General features: G+C 59.4%; 1 protein-coding gene across 2 annotated transcripts; it reads right to left on the reverse strand.

Annotated features, from left to right (window-relative positions):
• Nucleotides 1-848: 848 nt before the first annotated feature.
• IRF6 (interferon regulatory factor 6) lies at nt 849-17427 on the reverse strand. 2 transcript variants are annotated; one of them, XM_007531100.3, is made up of 8 exons: nt 17275-17427; nt 12188-12364; nt 7717-7921; nt 6941-7069; nt 5099-5242; nt 3638-4030; nt 2041-2159; nt 849-1562 (listed from the first exon to the last, which is right to left on the reverse strand). In XM_007531100.3, exons 2-8 carry the CDS (start codon nt 12359-12361, stop codon nt 1338-1340), a joined length of 1389 nt encoding a protein of 462 aa, XP_007531162.1. In that variant the 5' UTR covers nt 12362-12364; nt 17275-17427; the 3' UTR covers nt 849-1337. The 2 variants fall into 2 exon arrangements, with proteins under 2 accessions (XP_007531162.1, XP_060034300.1); XM_060178317.1 differs by lacking the exon at nt 849-1562 and adding an exon at nt 1858-1961 and having other exon boundaries at nt 1998-2159.
• Between the last annotated feature and the right edge of the window lie 3242 nt (nt 17428-20669).

The raw sequence follows: 20669 nt of genomic DNA on the forward strand, positions 1-20669 counted from the left end.
CAGGTCCCCTCAGCTGACACCACAGAAGCACTCCGGCCAAGGACACCAGCCCCACCGCCATCAGCCCTGCTTTTCACTTCTCAACTCAACTCCCCTGCAGGCAGGAGGCCGGGTGACACAATCAGCCCAGGTGTGGGCCTCAGCGTGGCCTGACGTGGACAGGCGCCAGAACTCAAGAGGCTCGAGGCCCACAGCCAGAGATTAGCATAAAGTTTCCATTTGGGTCTGAGAGTTTAAATTATGTATAATTCCACCTTGGAAAAAAAAGAGTCCAGGGGCCAAGCAAGATAGAGACCGGCGTTGCATGGCGTTCCGTAGCGTCCCCCCTTCAGTCCCTCCAGCTGCTCCCGCAGGAAGGAGCCAGGTAGCACCAGGTGGCTTTCCAGAGGAGCCCTGCCCACTGTCGTGACACCAGCCTGCTCGTTCCGACTGCAGGAAGTCTACATGACAAGAAGACGCGGAGGAAGTGTCCCTATGTGAGCAGAGGTAGTGCTCCAGGACCCGCCTCCCTTTGCGGATGAAAAGGAGAGGGCAGTTCCCGCTGCAGAGGCCACCCCTGCCTCACGGGCGGCACACGCACACCCAGGGCGCTGAGAGGTGGCGGGGTGGCACCTGGCAGCTGAGCCTCCGCAGATTCCCAGGCCTCTGCGGGCAGCTGCCCTTTGGACGCTCAGCCTCTGAGCTCTTCCTGCTCCAGCCGGTGACTTTGAGACTCTGGCACTAGCTCTATTTGGACATCAGCCTGGTTCCTAAGCAACCGGCAGCTCCCGCCCTCCCACTCCCCCCTCAGTCAGGGAGCCAGCTCAGGGTACTAGCAGAACAGGTCAAACGGATCAATCCTCCACAACTCGGAGCCTGAGAGAACTTTAATGAAAGCAAGAGGGGAAAGAGTGGTAGGGGAGTAACGCAGAAACGTTCAGCCGGGCAGTTTCTGCTGTGCAGGGAGGACGAGGCCACCGGGTCAGGGCGGCCGCGCTGGGCACGGGCTCCGGGCAGCACTGGGCCCGCACCGCACGGGGAGGTCGCTGGCGCCCGCAGGCTACAGGCCGCAGCTCGAGTCACCACACCAGAAGCACAGCTGCTGCGTGCACTCCCACGCCGGCTCTCCCTCTGCTGTGTCCACTGCCGTCCGGAGGCTGAGAGAAGGACAGCCAGAGGACCGTTTTGCCGTAAATTAAACCATCTGCAGGAGCCGGGCTATCTGCGGGGTCGCAGGTGGCTAGCACGGACGAAAGGGGGGGGGGGGCTGCAAGCTGCTAGGTCTGAATCATAAAAAACATCAGTATGTACAATCCTGTAAAAATAAAAATAAAATAAAGCAGGGGCCGGCCTCAGGCCTACTGCGTGGGCAGGGCCGGGGGCAGCTGCAGGCTGGGCGCGGGCAGGATGGGCTGCCAGCCCTCCTGGGTCTGCAGGATGCGGTACAACTGTTTCAGCTGGGCCACGATGTTGTCCTTGATGTCCGGCGTGGAGATCTGCAGGCGGACGCTGCCGCTGTCGAAGGAGCGGGTGAAGTCGCCAGAGAACATCTCGTAGATCATCCGGGCCACCACGGGGATGACCTGCCCGGGACAGAGCCACGGCGCCCTGAGACCGGAGGCCAGCAGGGCACTTCCCGGGGTGCCTGAGCTCGCTGGGGGCTGGGGGCTGGGGGCTGGGGTCGGGCTCTGCCCCCGCCTGCTGAGGTTGGCTCCAAACAAGCCTCCGAGGGGACGAGCCTGCAGCGGCTGCACTCAGGCTGCCCCCATCCCCGCGGCTCTGCATGGCCAGGGCCGGCTCAGGGCTCAGGGCTCTCGCTGTGCCTCCTAGAACCAGGTCCCCAAGAGGGGCCGGCGGGGGCGGGCAGCTAAGAAGGGCTGGGGAGAGTCACACACTGAGCTGTCAGACAGACTCTCAGAGTAGTGAGAGAAGGACAGAAGGACAGACAAGCTCTTGAGCACACTGGTCAACACCTGGAGAGCCTCGGGCACGGGGCAGCTCCCACATAGGCCCAGGGCCTCGGGCACGGGGCAGCACGGGCAGTCAGCCTTTCTCCCTCACCTGGACCAGGATGAGCTTCCTCTCCAGTGGCTTCCCATCGGGCCACTCCTCCCCGAAGCAGAGGTAGATCTCAAAGGGTGGCTGTTCGTCTATCTGTCCTTTCTGGTGGGCGATGAGCTCTGCAGGGGTGGGGGTGTCTGCTGTGGCAGCGACCAGCCAGAGGGTGGCAGCTAACCTCACACTACCTCGGTCATTCCCCAGTGGCCTAGCTGGCTCATGGGGTAGAGCACCCCACCGCCATGTGCACAGAGCCTCAAGTTCTAGTCCCTATGCCGAATCTGTTAGAGCAATATTTTATAATAGTTCAGGAGCTGGGCAGGGGTGCTCCCAGCTAAGTACACATAGTACTAAGCACAAGGACTGGCACAAGGATCTGAGTTCAAGCCCCCGGCTCCCCACCTGCAGGACACTTCATAAGCGGCGAAGCAGCTCTGCAGGTGTCTCTCCTTCTCTCTCCCTCTGAATCTACCCCGCTCCCCTCAATTTCTCTTATCTAATAAAATGGGGAAATGGTCACCAGGAGCCGTGGATTCATAGTGCCAGCGGTGACCCCCAGCAATAACCCTGGAGGCAAAAAATAAAAATAAAATAATAAACACAGTTCCCAAAGTAAATAAATCCATCTTCAAGGCATTCCAGCTCCCTGGTCACACTGACATACTGGCTGCCTCACCAGATGGCACAAAGACAGAATATTCTTGTCATTCCAGAGTCCCCTCAGACATCTTTCAACTGGACTTGGGGTCTGAACCCCAGTGAACCGCGATCTCCGCACTCTTACTAAACTTGTCTGCTTCAGCTCACCACTCAGGGAGCTTCCAAACAAAAGTACATTTTGCTGCTGATGGTGAGGACAGCCTGTGTCCGAAGTGCAAGGTCAGCTGTTCACTTTGGGAGCCGGAGACTGTCTCCCTCCTCCACCCAGGGAGCCTCAGCCAAGCTAAAAGGAGCATCTGTGGGCGTGGCATTGGGGAAAATGCCCTCCCTCGTGGCCAGGCCACTGTCACTTTCTGAGCACGACTTCATCCTTTCAAAAAAAACTGGGACGAGAGAGGGGGTTGGGCAGTAGCACAGCGGGTTAAGTGCAGGTGGCACGAAGCACAAGGACCAGCGTCAGGATCCCGGTTCGAGTCCCTGGCTTCCCACCTGCAGGGGAGTCGCTTCACAGGCGGTGAAGCAAGTCTGCAGGTGTCTGTCTTTCTCTCCCCCTCTCTGTCTTCCCCATCTCTCTCCATTTCTCTCTGTCCTATCCAACAACAACATCATCGTTAACAACAACAGTAATAACTACAACAATGATAAAACAACAAGAGCAACAAAAGGGAAAATAAATAATAATAATACAATTGGGGAGAGGGGAGTGGGGTGGCTTCAGGCCCTGGTGCATGATGGTAGGGGAACAGCCTAGGCTGGGGGGAGTGTTTTGCAGAAAACCGAGAAAATTTGCACATGGACCAACAACTGTAGTTACTGTTAACCGTTAGTCCCCCCAGTTAAAAAAAAATCAAGAGCTTTTGGCTCAGGTGTTTGCACAGCTGGGGTGGAGGGTGTGGAGAAGGAACATGGGGTCCAGCCCAGCCTCAGGAGAGACACTCACCGCTGAGGAACGTCTCCAGACAGAAGAGTTTGACCTTCTTCTGCCTCTCGATCAGGTTGGGGGTGACAGGCGACGGGGCGCAGGGCCCCGACCAGTACACCTTACACTGGCACAGGCGGATGGCATAGATGGCGTGCCCGCTGACCTCCAGGATCAGCCCTCTGTCCATCACGTCCAGCAGCTTGCTGGTAAACAGCTTCTGCTTCTCGTTGGCGATGTGCTCGGGGCCCGGGAACTTGACCTGCTCCAGGCTGACGGGCCCGAACAGCTCCTCCTGGTCCGGCATGGGACCCAGATCCCCATAGAAGAGCCGGCAGCCCTGAGGGTTGCTCACCGTCATGGTCTGCCCATACTCCTTGCCCCGGTACTGAAACTTGATGTCCAGGTCTGTCACTGCCAGGGGGAGAGCACAGTGGGAGTCCTGCCGCAGGGCTGTCCGTCCATCTGCCTGCCTGCCCATCCCCAGGCTCGGGCAGGTCCACCGTGGTCCAGCCGGCCTCTGCCCACCGTCCCCCGGGGCCACGACTCCCTGCCTGTGACGAAGGGATCGAGTCTCAAAGGCCCCGGTGAGCTAGCGTGAGCCAGGCCGCGCTCTCACTGCAGCCCCCGGAGAGGACTCCTGTCCTCTCTGTTACCACTGAAAGGGCCGGAAACAGAGGAAGCTGGGTGTGTCCTGCAGACAACACGACGTGGGGCCAGCGTGGCACACTCAGTTGCACAGGTCACAGTGCACAAGGGAGGGCCTGGACTCAAGGATCCGGGTTCAAGCACCCAGTCCCTACCTGCAGGGGTCTCTCAAGTGGTGAAACAGGGCTGCAGGTGTCTCTTTCTCTCTCTAGCTTCCCCTTCCACCACAGTTTCTGTCTATCCAATACTGAACAAATAAAAAATAAAACATATATATATATTTAAAAAAAAAAAAGGCCTGGACCCAGAAAAGACCTAGAATTGCCAAAACAATCTTGAGAAGAAAGAACAGAACCGGAGGCATCACACTCCCAGATCTCAAACTGTATTATAGAGCCATTGTCATCAAAACTGCTTGTTACTGGAACATGAACAGACACACTGACCAGTGGAATAGAACTGAGAGCCCAGAAATGAGCCCCCACACCTATGGACATCTCATCTTTGACAAAGGGGCTCAGACTATTGAATGGGGAAAGCAGAGTCTCTTCAACAAATGGTGTTGGAAACAACGGCTTGAAACATGCAGAAGAGCCAGCACCAAGACCGTCTGGAAGCGGCCCCACGCTCCTCGGGCCAGTCTTACACATCCTGGAAGCAGGCAGAGCCATAAACGAGCAGGTCCGGATGGGCTCACGCTGACCTCGGCCTCGGACCTCCCACCCCGCCAGCCAGGCAGCAGACAGCAGACAGCCGCCTGCAGGACAGACAGCTCTTGCTCCAGAGTGGAGAAGGGGGGGGGGGGCGGCCAGCAGCCAAGGCCAGGACACTTACTCGGCAGCGAGCTGATCCATAGTTCCGGGGAGCTGTAGAAGGGCTGGATGGGGGCCTGGGGCACCTCCATCTCCAGGGGCTCTGTTTTGGGCCACACGGCTTCAGGGCTACAGTTGCCCACACTGGCTGGCGCCATGGGGGAACCTGGAACACGGGGGCAGGTGAGCAGGGGCTCTAAGGCCTTCAGCGCCCGGATCCTGTCATTTCCCCCCAAGTGCAGGTACTGAACCCGCTTCTGCTGAAGGCTGACAGACCAGTGAGTGTTCTCAAGGGGTGCATCTAGAGGAATGTGAGTCAGAGGCTCTGTTCCCAGCAGATGAGCACGAGGTGGTGCCCCCAAGGCAGCTCATGGGCTGTGAGCAGGAGAAGTGAAAATGTCTTTGTCCAGATACAAAACATCTAGAAAGACGGCTACTCCAGCTCTAGAAAGGTTCCCCTGGCTAGGCAGTGGTGTATCTGGTTAAGCGCACACACTACACTGCACAAGGACCCAGGTTCAAGTCCCCACGCCCCACCTTCGGGGGTGGGGGGAAGCTTCACGAGTGGTGAAGCAGGGCTGCAGGTCTCTCTGTTTCTTTCCCTCTCTGTCTCCCTCTCCCTTCTCAATTTCTCTCTGTCTCTATCCAATAATACGTAAATAAAAAATATTAAAAAGAAAGAAAGGAGGAAAAAGATTCCCCCAGGGCTGGAAGTGGGAGGTCCAGGTGCAGACGGAAAGAAAACCTTCCAACTGATCACCTTTCTTGTGCCGTTTGGACATTTAAACCACACGAGAATATTGCTGATTCAGAAAATTCAAACGCCAGCCTGACCACCCAGCACCCCAGGGGCCAGACAGACGGGCTTCAGGAAAAGCAGAGGCAGGCCGTCCTCCTTCCCGCCGCTGTAAGTCGGCCTGACCCTGCGTGCTCAGGCATCTCCTCAGACCTCAGCTCCCTCCCCGGTCTCCTCAGCAGTGCCTCTGTGATGTCAGAGCTGGTGCTGCTTTGACCCCGCATACAGAGCTGGCTGACTCGTATTTGAAAGAGGCCCCACATCTCTCCCAAAACAGGCCACGTCTTAAGGCCATCAATATCTCTAACTAAAATCTAAATAGAAACAGGAAATCGGGGGCTGGGTGGTGGCGCAGTGGGTTAAGCGCACATGGCGCAAGGCACAAGGACCATGTAAGGATCACAGTTTGAGTCCCCGACTCCCCACTTGCAGGGGAGTCGCTTCACAGGCAGTGAAGCGGGTCTGCAGGTGTCAGTCTTTCTCTCCCCCTCTCTCTCTTCCTCTCCCCTCTCCATTTTTCTCTGTCCTATCCAACAACAGCAGCTACAATAACAATAACAACCACAACAAGGGCAACAACAAGGACAACAAAATGGGAAAAACGGCCTCCAGGAGCAGTGGATTCATAGTGCTGGCACCGAGCCCTAGCGATAACCCTGGAGGCAAAATAAATAAATAAAATAAAAAAATAAAGAAACAGGAAGTCAAGATTTAGAAAAATGGCTCGACATGTGTGGGGTGAGAGTGCCTGGCTGCAGAGATGGAGGGAAGGGCATGGAGCAGAGCAGGGGTGCGGATGCTAAGGGCGGCTTCTGATTCTCAGAGATGGGCGTCTCTGAGCAGAGGGGGCGTTACGGGGTGTGTGTAGGGTGTCTCTCTAAACCTAAAGCCATCGGGTCCGTGCTGTTCCCAGAGGCACCCTCTCTGAGGCATGCTGGGAGTCAGCGTGTGAGCCCGCTGCATCATGCGGGCTGAGAACAGGGCCCCGACTCCCTTCTGCCACCCTCCCTGGGATCTGGAGGGTGACCTGTGACCAGTGTGCCCATCCCGCCCCATACCCAGGCTCACCACTGATGTTCAGGAAGGGGAAGGTATCCTGGATGGGGACGTGGTGCTGAGACTGATCCAGCTCCTCCTCCTCGTCCTCGTCCTCTGCGTCATTGTCCTTCTCGTCCCAGGGGGCTGAGCCTGTGGAGCCTGCCCAAAGCACTGAGCTCAGGGGGCAGCCGGCCCCAGGCCGACCCTCCTCTGGGGCGCTGCTGTCCTTGAGATGACCCGTCCCTGGGGGTTGCTGGCACCATGGCGGCGGGGCTCAGGGGCAGCGGCAGACCCCACCAGGAGGGGGCCTGGGGTGACACCCACAGACCCTTGCGTGAGCTCTTGCCCGACCCACCAGGAGCTGCAGCCCCCTCCCCAACCCCCCCCCCCCAGTCTCCGTGTGCCACTCTCCCTGCTCCCTGCACACAGTGGTCCTGTGGAGATGAACGCTGTGCCCTGTGGGCTCCGTGTGAAGACAGAGGCCAGGCCACGGGTGCTTAGTGGGTGCTGGTCAAGCTTTGGGTGGCCACCGAGCAGAAGCACCTAAACCCAGCACTCACAGTGTCCCAGGGAACGTGAGGGCATCTGCACGTGACGTGTGGGCCATAGGCTCAGGGCACATGGCTGGTCACAGAGGCTTGGCGGGGCGGGGGATGCTGGGGCCAGGCTGGGGGTCCTCTCCAGAGCCCCCCACACCCTTCTCTGGTCTCACGGGCCGGGGCTCCCTCCGCTCCAAGCCGGGCAGGGGTCTGCCTGTCTGCCAGCCACTCCCCGGTGCCGGCAGCCGTGCCTGCACTGCCCCTCACCTGGGTTGATGATGGCGCCCTGGGCCTGCGGGATGTCGCACACCTGGTAGATCTTCACCGGGTTCATGGGCACCTCCTTGGTGCCATCGTACATGAGGGTGAACTCCCGGCTCTTGTTGAGCGCGCAGCGAAGCTGGGCCTTCCACTTGGCGGGGTCGGGATCGTCCACACCCTCCTGGTACTTGCCCGTCTCCACGGCCCAGGCCTGTGGGCACGAGGGTGGGGGTGGAGGTAGCTGGGGCTGAGACACAACTCAAAGGCACACACAGCACACAGACACACCCCACAGACTCACAGCACAGACCCACAGACTCACAGCACAGACTCACAGCACAGACACACAGACTCACAGCACAGACACACAGCACAGACACACAGACTCACAGCACAGACTCACAGCACAGACACACAGACTCACAGACTCACAGCACAGACACACAGATTCACAGCACAGACACACAGACTCACAGCACAGACACACAGATTCACAGCACAGACACACAGACTCACAGCACAGACACACAGACACACAGCACAGACACACAGACTCACAGCACAGACTCACAGCACAGACACACAGACTCACAGCACAGACTCACAGACTCACAGCACAGACACACAGACTCACAGCACAGACACACAGACTCACAGCACAGACTCACAGACTCACAGCACAGACTCACAGACTCATAGCACAAACTCACAGCACAGACACACAGACTCACAGCACAGACACAGCACAGACACACCCCACAGACTCACAGAACAGCCACACAGACATACCCCACAGACTCATGGCACAGACACACAGACACACACCCCACAGACTCACAGCACAGACACACCCCACAGACTCACAGCACAGACACACAGACATACCCTACAGACACACACCCCACAGACTCACAGCACAGACACACAGACATACCCCACAGACTCATGGCACAGACACACAGACACACCCTTACAGACACACACCCCACAGACTCACAGCACAGACACACAGACATACCCCACAGACTCATGGCACAGACACACCCTTACAGACACACACCCCACAGACTCACAGCACAGACACACCCCACAGACTCACAGCACAGACACACAGACATACCCTACAGACACACACCCCACAGACTCACAGCACAGACACACAGACACACCCCACAGACTCACAGCACAGACACACAGACATACCCTACAGGCACACACCCCACAGACTCACAGCACACAGACACACAGACATACCCTACAGACACACACCTACAGACTCACAGCACACAGACACACAGACATACCCTACAGACAAACAGACACACACCCAGAGCCTCACAGCACACAGACACACTCCACAGACTCACAGCACACGGACACACCCAACAGAATCACAGCACAGACACACCCCACAGACTCACAGCAGACACACAGACATGCCCTACAGATACACAGCACATAGACACACCCCACAGACTCACAGCACAGACACAGACATACCTTACAGACACACACCCCACAGACTTACAGCACACAGACACACAGACATACCCCACAGACACACAGAACACAGGCATGCAGCACACAGATTCACAGACTTACAGACACACCTCACAGACTCACAGCACACAGACACACAGACATGCTGTATAGACACATAGCACACAAACAACACACAGCACACAGACACACAACACACAGCACACAGACACACAGACACACCCCACCGACTCACAGACACACCCCACAGACTCACAGCACACAGACACACCCCACAGACTCACAGACACAGCACACAGACACACCCCACAGACACACTCACCCCAGCACACACCTCACATACCATACACCCACAGAACACACAATCCCACAGACATAACAGGGCACAGCTCCTAGAACAGACACACCACAGCACTCACACACAGAACACACACCCACACAGACTCTACACACACCACACACACCCCCTCCTGACCATGGGAGAAGCCAGAGGAAGCAGCAGAAAGGGGACTTGTGTCGGGTGCTGAGAGGACGCATGGGGGCTGGAGAGACAGTGGCCGGTGGGGCACACCCCTCGCCAAGCACACAGCCACCTCGAGTCCCAGCCACATGGGAGGCGCCCTGGCACCGAGGGGAGCTCCAGTGCTGGAGTGTCTCCTCCGTCTCTCTCTCAGTTATCTATCTATTTGTTCCTGCCACTAGGGTTACCACTGGTGGCCATTTTAATTTTTCTTTTCTCTAGACATAGGAAGAGAGACAAAAAGAGACGGGGAAGAGACTCCACTCTGCCACCCCTGAGGCTCCCCCTCTTCAGTGCTCCCACATGGCGGCTGGGGCTTGAACCCGGGTCCTCCTGAATGGTCAGGTGTGTGCTTTCCGGGGTGAGCTATCCCTGGCGGCCTCCCTCTGCCGCTGTGCCTCTGTCTGAAGGAAGCCGCGCCTGCCGACTTCCCCACGCAGGTGTCAGGCAACTTGGGGCTCTTGTCACTGAGACTCAGCATGTCTCCCCTGGGCCTCCCCTGCACGGCCGCAGCCGCTCCCTCGCTCCCTGTGCCGACCAGGCTGCCAGCCTCTGTGCCCTCCGACCCCTACACCCTCCTGCCAGCACCCACCTGTCCAGGTGGCTCTGCTCGTGCCAGGAGCCACAGCTGGTGCCCGGGAGGGCGGTGCCCCAAGACACCAAACGGTGTCACCCTGAGCCGCCCTGCACGGCTCCTCTGTCCCCCGTCCCACCTCCCGTGTCCCCATCTAGCTCCCTTTACGGGACGGCAAGAGGGGCTGGTTCACCGGAGGGGCCCAGGAAGGAGTCGGCAGGGGCGGGCGGAGCAGGAAGCTCAGCCGGCCTGGTTCACGTCCGGCCTCTGGCAATGGCCTCTACAGCAGAAGGACCGGGATGGAGGCCTGGACATGGACGGGGGTGGGAGTGGGGCGCTGGGCAGTCTCATGGCTAGGCCCCTCCCCGCGTGCCCTGCCCAGGGCTGCCACGGGGCTGGACACGGGCCCGGCTCCTGCTCCTGGCTCCCCGGCCTCCCGAACACCCTGAGGACAGACGGACAGCCCCATGGTGGCCACGCTCCTCCGCCCCAGCCTGGGCACACAGAGTGCACCCAGGGCGGACACCCCACAGGCTGGCCTCAGACCAACCTTGAGGGGGCTCAGTGTCCTTTCTCACCCCAGGCCGGTGCTGGGACCATAGTCACCACTGTCTCCCTATTGTGCTGGGTGACAGAGCAAAGACGGTCTGTTTCCCCAAACCCCGGCCCGGTCACATAGCTCAGCCCTGACCTAGACCTCACGCCCTGTCACAGGGCCTGTGGAGAAAGCTTTGAAGACTGGCCCTCAGGGCTGACCTCCTTCACCCCCAGGCCAAGGTCAGCCAGAGACAAACCCTCCCGCTTCCTGAGCTGGGCAATGCAGGGGTGACCCCAGCCTTGAGAGCTCCAGGATGCAGAGTGGGCCAGCAGCCCACTTTTTATTCAGAGAGGGAGGGGGGCCAGGCCATAGCGCAGCGGGTTAAGCGCACGTGGTGTGCTTAACCACAGGGGCCGGAGTAAGGATCCTGGTTCGAGCCCCCGGCTCCCTACCTGCAGGGGAGTCGCTTGCACAGGCAGTAAAGCAGGTCTGCAGGTGTCTGTCTTTCTCTCCTCCTCTCTGTCTTCCCCTCCTCTCTCCATTTCTCTCTGTCCTATCCAATAACAACGACAACAATAGTAACAACAAGGGAGTTGGGCAGTAGCACAGCGGGTTAAGCTCAGGTGGTGCAAAGCGCAAGGACTGGAGTAAGGATCCCGGTTCAAGCCCCCGGCTCCCCACCTGCAGGGGAGTCGCTTCACAGGTGGTGAAGCAGGTCTGCAGGTGTCTGTCTTTCCCCCTCTGTCTTCCCCTCCTCTCTCCATTTCTCTCTGTCCTATCCAACAACAACAACTACAACAATAAAACAAGGGCAACAAAAAGGAATAAATAATTTTTTTAAAAAATAGTAACAACAATAAAAAACAACAAGGGCAACAAAAGGAAAAATAAATAAATAAATATAAAAAATTATTCAGAGAGGGAGACACAGAGAAGACACCACAGCACCGCCCACTCTCCAGAGCCCTCCCGGGGCTGGGACTTGAACCCAGAGCCCCATGCATGGGGAAACGCACGCTCTACCAGGTGAGCTATGTCCTGGTCCCAGGGCACAACACGTGACTGTCAGAAGAGAAACTCAGGGAGCCCGGTCAGGCGCTGGGCCAGGAGCTGCCCCCCCAACACCAGCACCTCTGCTTAGACCAAGAGCCCCAGGAGCATGGAGGGCGGCCAGGGGGCCCTGCGGTCAGCACTCGGCCTCCACCGGACACCAGAACAGAGGAGGCAGCTCCAAGGTACCCCAGCGGGTCCAGGCTCTCCTGCTCCGGCAGAGTCGAGGGCAGTGCCACCCGCCTCAGAGTCTCAGGGTCCCTCCCTGCCAGGCCCGGGGAGGTCGAGGGCCTACCTTGAAGATGGTGTTCTCCTCCTCCTGCTGCGGGCTGTGGCGCGTGGCGTGCTTCCAGGGGATCTGGAAGCGTTTGGAGTCCCGGTGCAGCCAGATGAGCCCGGGGTACAGGCCGCTGTCCACCTGGGCCACCAGCCAGGGCTTCAGCCGCACCCGGCGGGGGTGCAGGGCCATGGTCTGGGGGCACAGCGGGGCAGGGGTGAGAGAGGGAGGAGAAACCCAGCCTGGCAGCGGAGGAAGGAAAGAAAACGGGCTAGAAGGTTCTCGGGATTCGGGTTCCACGGCCACTGAGACTCCCGCTCTGGCCCAGCTGGACTTATCAGGAGCACAGAAGCCCCATTGAAATCTTGAGGTAGAAAAAGAAAGAGGTGAGGTGATGTCATGCCTCCCAGGACGCAGGCTGGCCATGGAGGCGGGGGTGGGGGTGGCACTCAGCAGGGTGAGCAGTAGGAAGTGGGTGCCCCCCTCGCCTTTGGGGGAGAGGCAGTGGAAGGTGCCAACTAATGACTGCACAGGGGTGAGCCGAGGAGAGGGCCTGTGCCAATGCCCTCACCCCACAGACAAGCGGGCAGGGGGCTTGGGGCTCTGCAGAGCTGCCCTCCCCCGACCTGCAGGGCCTCCCCTAGGGCCTGTGGGACAGAGAGGGCCGGTGGCTTCTGGGAGGAGGTGACAGAGACGGGCACCCAGCCCTTGGCCCCACCACAGCTCTGTCTGCCTCCCCAAGGCTGCGAGGACTCAGGCAGCCTGGGTCACCATCAGCACAGGGGCAGGGCACTAGCCTTCTGGTCCCGTACCCCCCCCCCATTTCACCAAAACAGGGGGCAGCCCAGATACGCAGCAGGGAAGGCTCCAGCCATGCACGATGCTCCGTGTTTGCTCCCTGAGTCACCCCAGGCCTCTCCGCCCACCCTGTCAAGAAGCAGGTCATCCTTGCTCCCAGAGGGATAAAGAATAGGAAAGCTTTCAAGAGAGGGGATGGGATATGGAGTTCTGGTGGTGGGAATTATGTGGAAATGTCCCCCTCTTATCCAATGGTCTTGTCAATGTTTCCATCATAAATAAATGTTTAAAATGTTAAAAAAAAAAAAAAAAAAAGTAAGTCAACCTTGGGGCTGGATGGTGGTGTGCCTGGTTGAGCGCACATTTTACGGTGCACGAGCATGGGGGGTGAGCTCTGCATGTGGTGAGGCAGGGCTGCAGGTGTCTCTGTCTCTCTCCCTCTCTGTCACCCCCTTCCCTCTCAATTTCTGGCTGTCTCTATCCAATTACGAAAGATAAAAAAAAAAAATCTAAGTGAAGAAGTAAAAACAAAAAACACTAAGTTTCTTCTAGGTGAGTGAGAGGAAGGGAAGGCCGGGCGTCCCACGCGTGGTCCCCAAGGAGCACCCCAACAACTAAGGCTCCCACCCAGAAAAGCTTGGCACAGGGGCCCCAACACCGCGTCCTGCCCAGGCAGGCGAGCCACAAAGAGGGGACCCCGCCCAGCGGGGCTCTTACCCGGGCCCTCTGCCCCACCTGCTAGGCTGCTGCTGACACCCCTGGGGAGCCGCTCCTAGCGGGTGGGGAGGCTCAGGGGTGTCCGCAGCCCGCCACGTGCCTGGGCCCCGTGCTAGCTTGTCTGCAGGGCAGCCGTGCGGGTCCAGGGGGCCCCGAGAGAAAGCGTGCTCCGTCTCCCAGGGGCACAGTAGCTCCATCTCCCCAGGGGCTTTCCAAGGTCAAGCTGGTAAGTGCCGGGGAAGGGGGCTTCCAGAGAAGGGCTTCTGAAGGTGGCGGCTGGCAGGAGCGAGTGGCCCGGGGACACAGGAGCAGCCACCTGTGCCATTGATGGCTGAGGTCTGAGCATGGGGTTCTCAGTGTCCTTCTGAGATGCCCCCCAGCCCCCTGTGAGTAGCCCCCCCACCTCCACCCGCTCTGCACCCAGCCAGCCGGAGCTTCCCCACAGGCAGGCAGAGGCAACACCCCACCAGGAGGAGACAGACACACACAGGCTGCAGGAGCGCGGGGCTGGGGGCCGCTATGGAGTGGAGGGTCAGCGCCCGGCGTGGCCCACACAGCAGAATCCCACCTTGTATCCCAGCACTCAGAGCCTCAGACATGGGAGTAGGATAGCGAGAGGCATGACCCCCCCCCCCAAGAGACACCCTGGCAGACTACGCCTGCCCAGATACTTACACATGGGGCTCACCTTGCTACTAAGGCCTTTGGACTCAGAAGTTTTGAGTGGTGAGGCCAAGGAAAGGGCAGATAGAGCACAGGGCCCCCAATCATGGATGCCAGAGTGGTGCTCTGGTCTCTCCTTATCCCATCAATACACGTTTATTTTACTTTTATTTTATGATTAATATTCTGTTTGACAGGACAGAGAGGGGGCAGGGAGATAGAGGGGAAGAGGGAGAGATGCCTGCAGCCCTGTGTCACCACTTCTGAAGCTTCCCCCACTCCCATAGGTGGGGACTGGAGACTGGAACCCAGGTCTTGCACTTAGTGATATATGTGTTCCACATCACCACTCAGTCCGTTATTATTATTTTTATTTATTATTTATCCCCTTTTGTTGCCCTTGTTATTTCATTGTAGTTATGATTGATGTTGTTGTTGTTGGATAGGACAGAGAGAAATTGAGAGAGAAGAGGAAGACAGAGAGGGGGAGAGAAAGACAGACACCTGCAGACCTGCTTCACCGCCTGTGAAGCGACTCCCCTGCAGGTGGGGAGCCAGGGGCTCGAACCAGGATTCTTATGCTGGTCCTTGTGCTTTGCACCACCTGTGCTTAACCTGTTGCGCTACCGTCCGACTCCCAGTCCGTTATTATTTTTTATTATGTTTACTGATTTATTGGATAGAGATGGCCAGAAATTGAGAGGGAAAGGTGAGACAGAGAGGGAGAGAGACAGAGAGCCACCTGCAGCCCTGCTTCACCACTTGCAAAGCTTTCCCCCTGCAGGTGGGGACCAGGGTCTCGAACCCAGGTCCTTGTGCACTGTAACATGTGCGCTCAACCAGGTGCACCACCATCCCCTCCCTGTCCCTTTTTAACCAGAGCCCTGTTCTGCTCTGGTGGTGCAGGGAATTGAACCTGGGGCCTCGGAACCTCAGGGATGAAAGTCTTTTTGCATTAGCACTATGATGTGAAATTTAACTTAAAACTGGCCCTGTGAAATTTAACTTAAAACCTGCGGTTAAGGAACTGAACATGGCTCACTTGTCAGGTGGGAAGACCCAGGTTCAAGCCCCCACCAGCATGTGGGTTCACCAGGCACCAGGAGAGTTTCACAAGCAGTGGAGTGGTTCTGTGACAGCTCTCTCTCTCTCTCTCTCTCTCTCTCTCTCTCTCTCTCTATCTATCTATCTCTTTCCCTCCCGCCTTTATTTGATAGGACAGTCTCTCACCTCCCATCCGGAAAAAATATTCTGGGGTGGGAGCAAAGAGACTTCCACGCCTGAGATCCCTAAACCCCAGGTTCAGTCCCCTGCACACCATCAGCCAGAGCTGAGCAGGGCTCTGGAAAGAAGGGGAAGCAAGCAAGAAAGAGAGCAAACGTGCTGGGGGCGATGGAGTCACACGCGTGGCGGCCATGAAGCCCTACAAAGCCCTGGAGGCAGGAATGAAAGGCAGCTGGTGTTTCTCTAAGAGCAGAGCCAGCTCCACCACCCGCATTTGCTTCTGCTCAGGCTACCTCTGAGCCGCCTCCCTGGCTCCCAGGTGTCCCTTCAGGCACCTCCGGTCACGGGTGGCACAGGCAGGATGGTCCGGTGGTGACCTGGGCACGGGGGGAACTCTGCGGGCTGGGTGCTCTCTAGGCTTCCTCGGGAAAGCTGCTGCCCCTCCAGGCTCCCAGCCCACTTCCAGCCAGTGAGTGGCTGAGGCAGGGGGCCCAGCCCAGCACCCCATGTGCCCACAAGCTGGGAGAAGCACCGGCAGAGCCCCAACCCTGGAGGGCTGTGCAGCCGGCTGGGGGAGGCCTGAGACAACACCCCCATCCCTAACTCTGATCCTGTCTCAACACACATGCCTCCTGGGCCCAGCTCCCAGGCCAGGGACCCCAGGGTTTACCTGGCAAGAACAAAGATTCCAGCCCTGCCCCCGCAACCTGGGCATGGCCTGGGCACAGAGCGGGCACTGCCCACTCCCAACTCCCCAGACACTAACTGTCCCTTCCAGCGGTCCTCAGCCGCCTCCGCAGGCAGCCAGGTCCTGCCAGGGACACCACCACCCCAAGGCCCTGCTGGCCTGCAGAGCCTCCCGGCAAGCTGGGGGGAGGGCACACAGCCTCCAGGGCACCCAGTTCTGAATCCAGACCTTCAGCCTCCAGCTTGGGTTCCCACCCCACCCCCACCCCACCCGGGGCTCTCTGGGGAGAGGATACCCACACCCAACCTTGAATGCCCCACTCCCTACCAAGGCCCCTCGCCCAGCTTCCACAGAGTGAGGCAGGGGTACCCCCTTTCCCACAAAACAAGCCAAAGCAGCAGAGTGGTCCCTAGGCTCCTTGGGTGGTCGGGGGGGGGGGGGCAGAAGCCTCTCCCAGGCTCTCTCCAGGCTCCAGCACCCCTAGGCCTGTGGCCTCACCCCAGAGCAGCCACGCCCAGGGCCACCTCCCCGCACCAGGCTCAGAGCCTGGGAAACCCTGGGTGTCTCCCCAGATCTGAAGAGCCAGCCCCAAGATCCAGAGAAAACAACAAGCTGGCTGGGATCCCGGGTTCCCCCTTCCCCCAACTTCCAAATGCTGGCCTGGAGCCAGCCCCGGCAGGAGGTGGGGGGCTCCCTCCTGGGGACAGGAGAGCGCTGGGGCACAGGATGGAGGCACCTCTACTGTGTCCAGAGGTGGGGGGGGGGCGGCTGCAGGCGGGGCTGAGTCAGTGGGGGAAGCCCACCCGAGAAGCCCACTGGGGAAGTGAAGCAGGCCCACACCTAGGCATGGACTGTCCCCAACCACTGGGGACAGGTGGCAACAGCCCCCCCAAGGGCATCCCCAGAAGTTCAGGTTCTTGGGGCCAGTCCACCTCCCAGCACCCAGCACCCAGCCCCCAGCCCCCAGCACCCAGCCTCCAGCACCCAGCACCCAGCCCCCAGATCCGAGCCCCACCTGCCTGGTCCGGCTCCCTCGAGCCTCGTCGGGATCCGGAGCTGCCCGCGATGCCCCACCGCCGCCGGCCGGGGACACCTGGCCAGCACAGAGCTCAGGGCCTTCGGTGCCCACAGCCCTTACCTGCCCAGCCCAGGTGCGGCGGTGACGTCACTGCCCCGCCTGCATCGGCCACGCCCCTGAGGGAAGGGCAGGAACAGAAATGTGATACTGGCTTCCTGGGAGCCCGCCCCAGCCCCAAGGCTCCGGAACTGGCCGGTGGGGACAGGAAGCAGCAGAGCCCAGGGTGCGACAGGGGCCCGTATCAAGGTCTCTGTGGGGTCCCGGGATGGAGAGGGACCTCAGGTCAGGGTTACACTGTGCGGTCCCTGGATGGAGACGGGGAACCCCAAGTCCCAGTTAGAGACATCACTCCCCCACCCCTGTATGGTTGATGCAGAGGGAAACCCAGGACCCTCTGTCCAGGGAGGCTGTGTGTCCTGGGGGACATCACTCTTCCCTGACCAGGCTGTGGACTTAACCCCCAGGTTCTCTCTCTCTCTCTCATATATATAATATATAATATATATATTACAGAGAGAAATTGAGAGAGGAAAGGAATATAGGGGAGGGAGGGAAAGATAGACACCTGCAGACCTGCTTCACCACTTGAGAAGCATCTCCCCTGCAGGTGGGGAACAGGGGCCACTGCCTGGCCCAGCCCCCAACTTCAGTTTCTACCTTTCCTACTGCTCTCGGGATTCAAACCCCAATGCCACCAGGCTCACCTGGCATCTGCCCTGTGGGTGAGGACATAGTGTCCCATTCAGGGTGCCGACTCTGTGAGTGCAGAGTCCCCGCAGGTACAGGGCCGCACAGAGCCGGGGGGGGGGGGGGGGGGGGGAGCTGTCGCTGCCTCCTGCATGGGGGGGGGGCTCTCTGTGTCAGCGGGTGAGGGCAGCAGTGGGAGAGCGGGTGAGCGAGTGAGCGAGCGAGCGCCTGACCTGTCACATCCGTCTCAGAGGCTGAAGGCCTGGAACCCCTGGCAGTTTAGCTCAGCAGGTGGCCACTGGAGAAGGGTGTTTACAGAAGCAACCCCCCCCCCCCCCTCCATCCTGGGACCGCACAGTGTAACCCTGACCTGGGGCCCCTCTCCATCCCGGGACCCCACGGAGACCTTGATGTGGGGCCCCTGTCCCACCCTGTGGCTCTGCTCCTCCAGGTCTCAAGGGTTGGCCCAAACTACTGGTGACACCCTTCCAAATGGGGACAGCAGGCCAGAGGGGGCAGGGGGCACCTCCACCCAGAGGTTGAGGTGGGCGGGGACACCCTCCTCCTGCTCTCTTTCTCTCTCTCTCTCTCTTGCTCTTTTCTTCCGTTCTTTAAAAAAATCTTTTTATTTATTTAATATTGGATAGAGACAGAGAGAAATTGAGAGAGGAAGAGGAAATATGAAGAGAGACAGAGGGAGGCGGGCGGCAGCGCTGCGGGTTAAGCGCAGGTGGCGCAAAGCGCAAGGACCGGCGTAAGGATCCCGGTTCAAGCCCCCGGCTCCCCACCTGCAAGGGGGGTCGCTTCACAGGCGTTGAAGCAGGTCTGCAGGTGTCTGTCTTTCTCTCCCCCTCTCTGCCTTCTCCTCCTCTCTCCATTTCTCTCTGTCCTATCCAACAACGACGACATCAACAACAATAACTATGACTACAAAGCAACAAGGGCAACAAAAGGGAAAATAAATAATAAAAAAAGAGACAGAGAGACACCTGCAGCCCTGCTTTCCCTCTGCAGATGGGAACCGGGGCCTTGAACCCAGGTCCTTGGGCACAGTGATGTGTGTGCTCAACCAGATGTGCCACCACCTGCCCCTCCCCCGTCTCGTGACATGAATCGGATTGTGGCCGCACAGAGAACGTCTCCACTCTCAGTTCCCTCTGTTGGGGGGACAGATGGCAGGTCCTAGCTGGAGGAAGAAGGTGGCAACGTGGGGGAGGGGACCCAGCCCCCTAGGCGTCTGGGGGTGGGAAGGCTCAGGGTCCGCACCCCAGGGCTCCCGATGGGTCAGTCCCTCCGTCTCCCCAGATGCTCCTGGGGCCCTGCTGTCCGCCGTCCTGCCCCGTGACTCAGTGTGAGCGTGAGTTTCTGTCGGGGCCCGCAGTGCCCGCTCACCTGATTCACAGCCATGGGGCTACTCCTGTGCCCAGTGACTGGCGCTATGAGTGTGTTTGGAGGTGGGGTTCCCACCAGAGACTGTCTCTCTGACACACCCAGCATGGCACCGAAGTCTGCCCACCTTCCCCCCCCCCCCCGCCCCTGCAGTCAGCGCCAGTGTCAGCCAGCCGTGTGAGGCTGCACCGTGTGGGGTCACAGACAGGGCACGAGGGGGTGGGCTCACCAGCTCACCCTGATTCCAGCTCTCCCTGGGAGGACACTGGGGTTCTGGAGCCACAGAGCCACAGCCCCCAACTCTGCCCCTGTGGGAGCCCACCTCAGCCACCTGCCAGAGCCCGAAGGGCTGCAGGAGGGCCTGCCACCTTCCCAGAAGGCAGTAGTGGCTGTCCCTTTAACGTGCCTCCCCGCCCCTCCCTCCCCCACTGCATTCCAGGACGCCGTCCAAGTTCCAGACTCATGGAGATCTCTGCAGAGATAAATGGCCAGGTGCCTCTCGTCTTGCAGCCTGGACACCGAGACAGGCCGAGGCTCCAGCTGCCCACTGCAGTGCTCCGATGTCACCTGCTCCGGCCCTGTGTCTCCAGAGCCGCGGGGTGTGCACACCGAGGTGACTTTCCTCACCCCAGACTCAGGTCCATGCTGCGCGGTGGGGTGAGGGGAGGAGTGGGCCCCGTGGGAGTGTGGGTCTCCTGGAAACCCTGGCTGGGGGGAGCCCCTGGGCCCCCAAACAGAGCCTGACCAGCGGGCCCATCCCAGTGAACACCTGGAGTCCCAGCCTCCTGTCACCCCTGCCTTCTGCCTGAACCCCTCCAGCCCACCTCCCCTCCTGCCTGCGTCCCCTCAGCTCCCTTCTCCTGGCAGAGGAAGCCTGCAGTAGCCTCGAGAGTGAGGTCATGGCCCTGGTTCACCCCCCCAGCCCTGTGGGACAGTGTGCCCCGAGTGGGATGCCAGCGTGGTACTGAACTAAGTCTTGTGCTGCACCTGGCTGCACCTGGACCTGGCCCAGGGGCAGGGGTGGGGTCCAGGGGGCAGGGAGAGGCTGCCTGTGCTCTCCCTGGCCCCTGCATGGCTACTTTAGAATGGCTACACTCCTGGGCGGGGGTGCATCTTGGGGACAGCGTGACCTGACGTATGCTGCCCGGTTACTGTGGGCTGTCTCCAGAGACACCGCGCCTGAGGTGTCAGCCTCCCGGCTCTTGTGAGCTAGTGAGATCCCTCCTGACACGCGGGGCTGCCCGGCTCCCGGCTCC

This window comes from Erinaceus europaeus, chromosome 19, assembly GCF_950295315.1.
Source record: "Erinaceus europaeus chromosome 19, mEriEur2.1, whole genome shotgun sequence".
In the NCBI taxonomy this organism is placed as follows: Eukaryota; Metazoa; Chordata; class Mammalia; order Eulipotyphla; family Erinaceidae; genus Erinaceus; species Erinaceus europaeus.

Coding starts and splice junctions, on each gene's coding strand:
- IRF6 (XM_007531100.3), bottom strand. CDS start 12,361: ATGGCCCTGCACCCCCGCCGGGTGCGGCTGAAGCCCTGGCTGGTGGCC. Junction 7,070..7,716: donor GGGCGCCATCATCAACCCAG/GTGAGGGGCAGT, acceptor TGCTTTGGGCAG/GCTCCACAGGCTCAGCCCCC. Junction 4,031..5,098: donor ATGGATCAGCTCGCTGCCGA/GTAAGTGTCCTG, acceptor TCCCCCTGGCAG/TGACAGACCTGGACATCAAG.